The sequence below is a fragment of the Hakea prostrata genome, chromosome 7 (genome assembly GCF_041222555.1).
Source record: "Hakea prostrata isolate BN-2017 chromosome 7, UWA_Hpros_2, whole genome shotgun sequence".
In the NCBI taxonomy this organism is placed as follows: Eukaryota; Viridiplantae; Streptophyta; class Magnoliopsida; order Proteales; family Proteaceae; genus Hakea; species Hakea prostrata.
Genome location: NC_142606.1, coordinates 63,203,759 through 63,214,266, shown reverse-complemented (window position 1 = coordinate 63,214,266; position 10,508 = coordinate 63,203,759). Strand labels below are relative to the sequence as shown.

The following is a 10,508-nucleotide window of genomic DNA, read 5'->3' as shown; positions in this document are numbered from 1 at the left end:
TCATTCAGTTGAGTGCATTACATATTTATAGTAGAAGGAGCATCTACTCTGATATAGAAATACAATATATGATTCTTGCACACAATAAAGATATTCTTGATATGGAAAGATAGATTGCCGCCCAAGATAGAAGGTGCATAGAATGGAAATATTGACTGCCAATATTGTGTAATGAGATGGTTGTGATCTTCACCAATATTGCATCCTGAGGTAATTGAGATCTTCAATTGGAAGTACAATCTCTTTGGGGTAATGGACATCCATAATAAATATTATTTATAACATGATGAAATTTTTTGGACAATTTTTTCTTCTTTCTTTTGCTAATGTTACTAATAGTCACTATGAGCCATGAGGATCACATTTGTTTGATGATATTTAAACCATTCACCTTAGATTATACCATGAAAAAGACATCTGATGATGCTATTTTAGCTTGTTCTTTAAGATCAAGGATGATGCGATCTCGCAGGACAAGATTGAAAAAGCAATTGAGAATAATTTAAATGGCATAAATGTTTTGGGAAAACTTTTCGTTTAATACCCTACAATGATGTGATTCATTGCCTGGGCGACTTATCATATTGACATTGTCATGAGTACATCAAATGAGATTGGTTCATGTTGCTTATTTTGAGGGATCGAAACTATAGAAATATGTATAATTGATTAGGGTACAATTAGATAATTTTGAGTGATGTGCTATGTTGGTTACATGAAAACTTAATATAGTATTCCAGCCCTAGATACATCTCTTAGGTCACACGTTCCATTTTCACATTGAAATGATTAAAGTTGATGATAATATTTGGATAGATTCGCCACCTTGTAGCAAGTGAGAGATGGTAACCATAGTGGGTGAGACCCACTAGACATTGCGCCTAAGGCAACAACAAATCTGTTATATATTCCCAGATAATTATTTTTCTATTTGGTTGGGTCTAAGCATGGCTCCAATATTGATTTTCTTCGCTTTATTAAGCCTAAATAAAATCTAATTAAATAATTAGGGTTGAAAGAAAGAATATTATAAATAAAAAAATGAAATACGAAATAGAAAAATTTGAATACTCTCTCTTGATCTCTCTGTGATTTCTCTCTGAAAATAAGTTAATTCTGAATCTCTAATACTGTGGTTGGCTGATTGATAGCGTGAAAAAAACCTACAAGAAAGTAGCTTAAGGAAACGAAAACGTAAAGAAACATATTCTATGTTTAGATTCATTGCATTCAAGGTTCCAAAGGTAAATAATCTTGAACCCATATTTACAGTAATTACTTAACAATTAATATAAAAAAATAGATGTTCATCATCCACTAGAAAACATGAGCAAACTAGAGCGTCTCCACACTGGAGCTTGGAGCTGATAAAAATCCATGTTTTGGCTCATTAGAGGAATGGGGCTTAGTGGTCGTGCAGGAAGTTCTCATCTCATGACACCTAGAGCAGGATGCCAATGGGTATAATGGTATTTTGATTTTTAATCTTAATCGTTTTTTATGAGGGGTAGTATAATGGTTATTTTATATTTTAATACTAACCTTTTAAGAGAAATGGAGAGTTATGCTTTTTAAACTTAACGTGAGATACCAGCACAGTAAGGCCTCTCTTTTGGTGGTGCGGGAGCAATTTGTTCATTTATTAATTTTCCTTTTCATTGCTTGGATTTAGAGGTGTCAACGGTGCGGTTTGGGGTAGTTTCGGGTTGGACTAACGGTTTCAGATTGAAAAACACCTAGCCCAAATACGGGCATTAGCAAAATAATAGATTCGGGCTGGTTTCGGTTTGGTGTGGTTTCGATTAAGGCTAACTAACGGTTTGGGTTGACGGTTAAAATTCGGCTTGACTAACGGTTTATGGTTTATAGAGTCTAAAAAAAGAAGAAGAAATAATTGAGCATCCTACAACAAAAGCAAAAATTATATGGAAAGAAATGTTGCTATTAGTCAATTTCCGTTAAAAAAAAAAACCACCCATTCTATAGAAATCAATAACCTAGATACTAAATAGTAAAATAATTATTTAATTTTTAAATTCATATTTAATTTGTTTAATTGTCTATACCAACTACCTAATGGTAATATAATGATTCAAATACTATTTAATATAAAATTACAAAATGAGTTGTAAAACGGGTTATAACAGGTTGACGTTCGATTTTGGATTGGTGCGGGCTCCACAACCCTCAACCCAATTACGGCCCATTAAGGTTCCGTTCGGGCCGATTAGGACTATAATGGGCTGATGCGACGGTTCGGTTTTAATGGTTCAAACTATAAATTAACACCTCTATTTTGATGACGTAGATGCTCAAACCAGGGGCACCGTCTGAGTTTTTATTCCCTCGCTTTTGATAAAAAAAAAAAACAGAGCGCATATCACGAAAGTCAAGTTGGCAGCGTGGTAGACACACGAATGCACGATCCACTTGACTTTTATAATCCAATATATATATATATATATGACGTCATGACGAATTAAACAATTTCTGCTTTTCTCTTTCTTTCCCCTACAGGCTACAGGGCCGTCACATATTGAGTTTCATTTTGAAAATAATTTAAGCAAATCGAAAAGGTAATGTCGACACCGTCTCGCTTACGCCATGGTAAAAAGTCACAACTCAGAGTTGATATCACCTTCGTAGCCCTCCGATCAGTCAGAAATGTCCTCATTTTCGACATTATCAATCGTCTTTCTTGCTTGCACCGCCAAAATTCTTCAAATTCCTCTCTCTTCTCACTTCTTTGCGTATATCAGCAGCAACTGAGATCTGAACTTTCTACAACACCAGAAGGACTCGAGCTGCTATCAAATTACAGTCATGGCTTCTTTTCTCTTCGAGGTTAGGGTTTCAGAATACTTCTTCTTCTTCTTCGCCTTTTTTGGTTTTATTATTGAATTCTTGACGGATTATATTCTTACAGGACATCAATCCACTGCTTTACTTCGAAAATGTTGGAGGTAGATTTCATGCTTTTTCAGGTGTGTATCTATTCGGAAAGAGAATTAATTGATTGACAAACCATGATATCTATCGTTTTGAGAAGTGAAATTAAGTTTTTTTAGTGTTTCTTCTTATACGTCTTGATCGAAGACACTCTTGCACAGTTTGTCTCGGAATCCATGGCTACGACGAGTTGTGGCGATACAAAATCCGACGAATGCCGAGACGAATCGCAAGCTCTGGTTCTTAAGTTAATCGCCGTTGCGGCAATCCTTACGGCGGGTGTTATTGGTGTCGCGGTGCCTCTCCTTGGGAAGAAACGTAGATTTCTAAGCACGAATGGTGACTTGTTCTTCGTTGCGAAGGCTTTTGCAGCAGGAGTAATTCTGGCCACCGGATTCGTTCACATGCTTTCCGACGGTGCGTCTGCGCTTAGCGATCCCTGCTTGCCTAAAATTCCATGGTCGAAATTTCCCTTTACAGGCTTCATCGCCATGATTACTTCGCTGATCACGCTTATGTTCGATTTCGCTGCGACTCAGTTTTACGAGGGGAAGCAAGAGAAAGAGAGCAGACGAGTGAGCGATGAAGCCGGGTTGGACTCTGAAATCGTTCCCTTGGTGGAGAAGGAGACGATGGATGGAGAGGCGTTCGGAGAAGAGAAAGGAGGGATGCACATCGTTGGGATACACGCCCATGCGGCGCAACATAGACACAGCCACTCCCAAGATCAACACGTGCAAGGAGAAAACTCCCACGCGCACTCTCATTCGCACGGTTTCGGAGACAGTGACGAGGAAGAAGGTGGTGTGAGGCACGTCGTCGTTTCTCAGGTAAACTATATTTGTTTAATTCTTATAGTATTCTATACGTTTGCGTCATCTCGTGATTCTCGTGCCATGTTGTCGTTTAGCTTGCTCCTTTTTATGAAACTTCGGCTAAAGGACCGTTTTAATCTTAGTCAAAAACCTTTAAAAAAAAAATCTTAGTCAAAAACTCAACCTTTACCCGGTTAGCCACCTGGGCTTGACCTTTATCCGTCCTCACAGCTAGAATTTTGTGCCCAAATTCTCTTGAGGGTGGCCAAGGTGGTTTTGGGCCATTAGGGCCAAACTTGACCCTCCAATATGAAACTATCACCTCTAAGGTAAATTGGTACAAGACCTATGATGCGATTCTAATTACTTGAATCATGAATACAATGTCATATTAGGCTTAGAATTTTAGCGGTGGTGCGTTATCATTGCCAAAGAGCGCATTTGATCACAAGGTTAGGCTACTGACCAGCGTCAAGATTAGGGTCGAGATCAAGGTCAGGCCAAACCCTAAAGCCACTAAAGCCTGGCCTAGCTTTGACTCATCCTTAGTCTCATCTTTAGTGCTAGAATTTTGGGGCTATGGGCTAAGATGTGTTGGGGTGAATTTGAGTAGTGAGGGCCAACATGCACCCGTTAGTTGAACCACGATTAGTAATTCGCATTTAAAACATGTTTAAAATGGCTGTACCAAATATTTGTGTCTAAGACGTTATTTCCCGAATTGGCCTTGAAGCAATAAAAAATCATTTTCTGTGAAAGAATCCATTTAGAACCATTATTAAATACTTGTGCATTCTTGTAGATTGGGGAAAAAAAATATAATTTTAATCTTTGCTTTAATTTTGAAATTGCATTGCTCTTGGAGTCTTGGGCTAACCAACCTTTGTGTGAAGCGGTGAATTGGCTAGAACCAATGAAGAATAATTTTGTAAGAAAACTTGTTACTCTACTGTATAGCAGAAGAAGCTTACTTGATTTATTGCATAACTGAAATGGAATCAAATGGCCACCATATGTATAGTGCTTTATTTTTTATTCCACAGGAAAAAATCTAAACCTTGAAAACGTGTGCTATCATTTTTACCCCCCCCCCCCCCATATTCTAGACATTTTTTACTGCATTTTAGATTATTTGGCTCAAGTTTTGATTCGTTTCAAGCACGTTTGTACCAAACATTGCTTTTTTTGCTATCCACCTTTTAATTAAGTAGGGGGTGAACTACCTTACTTTTATTAAATACCATTTAAGTAAATGCTTTTAGATTTCTTATATCATTTATTTAAGATAGTATTGGTAAATAACTAAAGCTCCCATTTGTATTGAAAAGAGTATTTATTTTAAAGAGTTTCAAAATAACAAAAGGTCTACTGCAGTTGAAAAAAAAAAAGGGATTTATTTTTATGATACGTGAAATTTCTCAAATTTAAAATTTTCATAAATCTTAATATATGGTATACATATTTTAGCCTAGGGAAATTTTCAGCGTCACCCCCTTGAGTTATCCCTTAAAATTTATCAAGGTTATTCTTGTCTTTGTGAAAAATTTTTTTTGCTTGCAGTATCATTTAATTGTGATTTTTTTATCGACAGAAGAGGTTATTGATACAGTTTCACCCAATAGTAGGTCTGACTGACAAATTAGGTAACTCAGGAAGTGACATTAATTTTAGAGGGTAACTCAAGCGTGGCCTTGACAATATCCTTTTTAACCTATCATAAAACTAATGCATGGATTGGGTTCAAGTAAAATATTCACAACACAATAAGAATAAAAGTTTTGGGTAAAGCGGCAACTTTTAAGCCTTCTAACCAAACGCTTGAAGAAACTAACAATTTCAGATGAATATGATTGGAACTTGGCATCCCCTGTATTGTGTCGAAACCAAGATTTATATAATTGCTGAAACTGAAGCAAATTGATCATTTGACACCGCTAATTCTTAAGGTTATACATAAGATCAATGAAAAATGTTTTTCTAGAGAGTAACAGATGGGAATGGTCATAAGGACTTGGGATCCATGCACTTTTTTTTGGGGTTGGGGAGGGGGGGGGGATTGGTAGCACTCTCTGTTTGATGACTATTACCATTTGATAACTTCTTTTACGATGTGAAACACTGTAATCATTCCTAGTTACACTACCCAATCCCCTTAGGGTGTCTAACATGGAGGGTTGTAGGGTTCGGACTAGAGATGTCATGACATGAGTTTGAATCCAATGCTCCATTGTGCACCCCTCCTAAACATTTGGTGGCGAGGTGTGAGAAAATGCAGCAGGTAAGGATCCTTCGCACTTAGATTTGCGGTCGACTTGTAACTAGTTGAGGTTACCATACAAATTTTTTGCTGCTCTACGAGTTGCATGTGTTCCTCCTATGAAAAGTTATATTTGGTTATTATGATGGATTTTGACTCTGTGATGAATGGTGTGCATCTGTGCACATTTTACATACACTGCAGATACTGGAACTTGGGATCGTGTCACACTCAGTGATAATAGGACTGTCCCTAGGTGTGTCACAAAGCCCATGCACCATAAGACCACTAGTTGCAGCACTGTCATTCCATCAGTTCTTTGAAGGATTTGCACTGGGAGGTTGCATCTCCCAAGCACGCTTCAATACCTTATCTTCAACGCTGATGGCTTGCTTCTTTGCTATCACAACCCCGGCGGGGATTGTAGTGGGGACAGGGCTAGCTTCATTCTACAATCCAAACAGCCCAAGGGCACTTGCAGTGGAAGGCATATTAGACTCTATTTCGGCTGGGATTCTCATTTACATGGCTTTGGTTGACCTTATTGCTGCGGATTTTCTCAGCAAGAGGATGAGATGCAACTTCCGTCTCCAATTTCTCTCCTATTTTGCTCTCTTCCTCGGTGCTGTGTTAATGTCTTCTCTTGCCATCTGGGCTTGAATATTTCATTGATTTCCAGCTTTCTCTAGGTAATACAACACATACATGCCAAGTTGAATAATTTTTTCCCCCATTCTTCATGCGAATTGAATATAGTCTCAAACCTGGGAAGGAATTTGAAGACTGAAAGAGGAGGTGTTGGGAATTTCTTCTACTTTCAGCTTCTTTGTAATTTTATTTGTACAGATAGCAGTATTCATCATAAGGCTTCGCCTTGAATCCAAATATTATACAAGAAAAGCATTGTTGTATTTGTTCAGGCCATTTTTCTTGTCATCACAGTTTATTGTTATTTTTTTTAATCTGAGGTTGAATTCTTTGCTTGGAATTTCTTGCTTCTTCACTGTATTACGATTCTTATTGTTTGGCCTTTTATCATGCCAGTAACATGACTACACCATTAGTGAGGGGATTCATGTTAGGAATAAATGACCCGAACCTATCTTGATTTTTTCCTAATTCCATCTCTTCTTCTACTTTCTATAAATTTTAATCATCTCCTGTGCAATTGTTGAAAATAAAGTGAGAGATAATCGGAATAAGGACAAAGTTGGGGGAAATGTGAAATTTTAGATGAGTAATTTAATAATAACTTATGAAAGATGTTACTGGAGATTAGGTGCGTGGATTGACAAGATGTGATACCTAGACTTGTCACCATGAAATTGCTTCAGTAATGTGCATTACCGTCGGATCTAAAATGTTAATCGAGATTCTGATCCGACGGATCGAGATATATTGCATGACAGTCCTGCACATTGAAGTAAGGTCTTTTGTTTGCACCTTGGTAGAGCTTGTAACATCACAATTGACAATCGACATCCAACATGTCAAGCTAATTGCCTTCACATCCATCTCGCAATCAGAGGCAAGATTGGGACAGCATGGAAGATCTCAAGTCATGCTATAAACACCATGAAGTTAGCTCATTTAACAGTGAGGCTCCACCACTCTTCCTATTTGTTTTAGAATTTTTGATTAGACTCTTTAAAACCGCAATCTTGATGGGATGATGTTGTTTAATCCCACTTGAACATTGGAGATATCTTTCTTACTATTCTTGTTGAGTGTTGCTTGGAAGGCCATCTCCCATCACTCCACACTCACATAAAGCCTCATTTAACCAAAGGATTACTTTCATCCCAACAACTCCATCTTAACAAATATTTGAATTGAATTAGAAAAATTATTCAAATTCTCTCCATCCAACTTACTCATATAGCCGTTTACTTATATTCATTCACATGAATGTGAGACCTACCTATACAGGGCATGTTGTATGTGTCAGAATAGAGAATAGTGTAGGTCATACACTCGAGAGTGTTGATATACAACTGTGCTCACAAATTGGATGAAGATCCAAATTGGAAAACTATCCCGTAAGCACCGGTAGAATCGGGACTATCTTTGTGCTCCCCGACGGCTTCCCAACCACAAAAATGCAGTGGGGCCCACAGGTGAAATTTTACTTATTATTTTTTTCTTTTTCAAAAAGTGTTTTTCACAGTGGGTCCCACTGTTTTTTGTGGTCGGAAAGCGTCGAGGTGGCTGATCCGGACTCGCACCGGTTCGTTTGCCATTCTCCCCGTAGGGAGACAAGTCGCTAAACCGTACATCAGTTATGCGTTATGTGCCATAAAAGATTCTATTCTAGTGGTTACCCGTTGTTACGAAAGTAATCTTTTGTCACTACGATATGGTCTGTAGCAACTAACGACACATCATCCGCTTGAGCGTCGCCGCCATTCCGTATAACTAACTAGATATAAAAATTAAAGAAATCCCCCTTTCTCTCTTTCTTTTTCTTTCTCGCGATCTCTGAATCTTTGTGGGTCCCAATAACAGAATAGCGGAGTAGTAATATTTATTGGAGAATCTCTCTCACACTTGCTGCCACACGCCTCTCGCTTTCCAGCTCCAGCTCCATTGTCCAGTCTTCTGTCGCTCCATTTTCCAGATTTCTTTCCTTTCTTTTCTTTTCTTGCTGACTTTGATTCTTTAAAGATGGAAACATTCGAAGAATGGCAACAACTTCGGGAATTGACGGAGGAGAAAATGGATACTGCGGATGAACTAAGATATGGCTGGACACCTCGGTATTTACGTATGCTCATCTTATACAACTTTATGATGACGACGGAGCCACCCGTCAGTCCTCGATCTGTGGAGACGCAGCTGCCAACCCTCAGTCCTCAATCTCCACAGACGCAGCAACCACCCCTCAGTCCTCAATCTCCACAGACGCAGCAGCCACCACTCAGTCCTCAATCTGTGGAGACGCAGCTGCCACCCCTCAGTACTCAATCTCCACAGACGCAGCAACCACCCCGCAGTCCTCAATCTCCACAGACGCACCAGCCACGCCTCAGTCCTCAATCTCCAAAGACGCAGCAACCACCCCGCAGTCTTCAATCTCCACAGGCGCACCAGTCACGCCTCTTTTATATCAATCGTGAATCTCCACAGACGCACCAGCCACGCCTCAGTCCTCAATCTCCACAGACGCACCAGCCACGCCTCAGTCCTCAATCTCCACCGACGCACCAGCCACGCCTCAGTCCTCAATCTCCAAAGACGCAGCAACCACCCCTCAGTCCTCAATCTCCACAGACGCACCAGCCACGCCTCAGTCCTCATCAATCTCCACCGACGCACCAGCCACGCCTCAGTCCTCAATCTCCACCGACGCACCAGCCACGCCTCAGTCCTCAATCTCCAAAGACGCAGCAACCACCCCTCAGTCCTCAATCTCCACAGACGCACCAGCCACGCCTCAGTCCTCATCAATCTCCACCGACGCACCAGCCACGCCTCAGTCCTCATCAATCTCCACCGACGCACCAGCCACGCCTCAGTCCTCAATCTCCAAAGACGCAGCAACCACCCCTCAGCCCTCAATCTCCACAGACGCAGCAACCACCCCTCAGCCCTCAATCTCCACAGACGCAGCAACCACCCCTCAGCCCTCAATCTCCACAGACGCAGCAGCCACCCGTCGTCCTTCAATCGGTGGAGACGCAGCAGCCACCCGTCGTCCTTCAATCTGTGGAGACGCAGCAGCAACCCGTCCGTAACTTGCGTCGTCGAAGTGTGCGGAGGCAGTCACCCGTCAGTCGTCGATCTGCTATGTCACGCATTGATTCTAGATCTGTCGGCTTAACCGTCTTCTCCTTCGGAATCTTGCTTGGCTACCTTGCCTATCTTTTTCCTCATCCATCCTCTGTCTGCAAATGTCGTGCCCGAGAGACATACCTGACTAATCAAACTTTCCCCATTAATAATTCAAGAAATCTTAATCTTGGCACTGGCAACAACAGTTCCCAAATCGTAAGAGAAAGATTCACCGCATTCGTTGGGGTTCAGACTGACTTCCGTTACGTCAATCGCCGAGCTGCTCTCCGCTCCACTTGGTTCCCTTCTAGCCGGTAAGAAAAATTAATCACAATCCGATACTCATTCTTGCCAATTTTCAGAAGAAACGCGTATCGCTGTTATTTTAGTTTTCGATTCAATGCTGGTTTTTGCGCTTTTGTCAAATTAATCTTCTGAATTTAAACAAAATCTCAACTATGTTGGATGGGATATCCTGAGCAAATGTTCATCAGGACCTGCTGCTCAGTTCTTGTTAATCGTCCAAATCGACAATATGACTCGCTTTCTAACGAAAGATTTAATAATACTTGTCTCCACGACCTTCTTTTTTTTTTTGAGTAAACGTGACTGGTCCCACGTTATTGAAAATGTTTTTACCACGTGGACTCTTCGATAGATTTCTTTTTTCGTTTCGTTTCGTTTTCTTGGTGGTTATTGCGTTTGTTAGTTGAACG

At 40.2% G+C, this 10,508-nt stretch overlaps 1 protein-coding gene across 2 annotated transcripts; it reads left to right on the top strand.

Annotated features, from left to right (window-relative positions):
- Positions 1-2,575: 2,575 nt before the first annotated feature.
- On the top strand, positions 2,576-7,194 carry LOC149011650 (zinc transporter 4, chloroplastic-like). 2 transcript variants are annotated; one of them, XM_089163919.1, is made up of 4 exons: positions 2,576-2,844; positions 2,927-2,984; positions 3,111-3,779; positions 6,226-7,194. In XM_089163919.1, the coding sequence occupies exons 2-4, from the start codon at positions 2,955-2,957 to the stop codon at positions 6,679-6,681; spliced, it is 1,155 nt and encodes a 384-aa protein (XP_089020045.1). In that variant the 5' UTR covers positions 2,576-2,844; positions 2,927-2,954; the 3' UTR covers positions 6,682-7,194. The 2 variants fall into 2 exon arrangements, with proteins under 2 accessions (XP_089020045.1, XP_089020044.1); XM_089163918.1 differs by having other exon boundaries at positions 3,097-3,779; positions 6,226-7,193.
- The last annotated feature ends 3,314 nt before the right edge of the window (positions 7,195-10,508 follow it).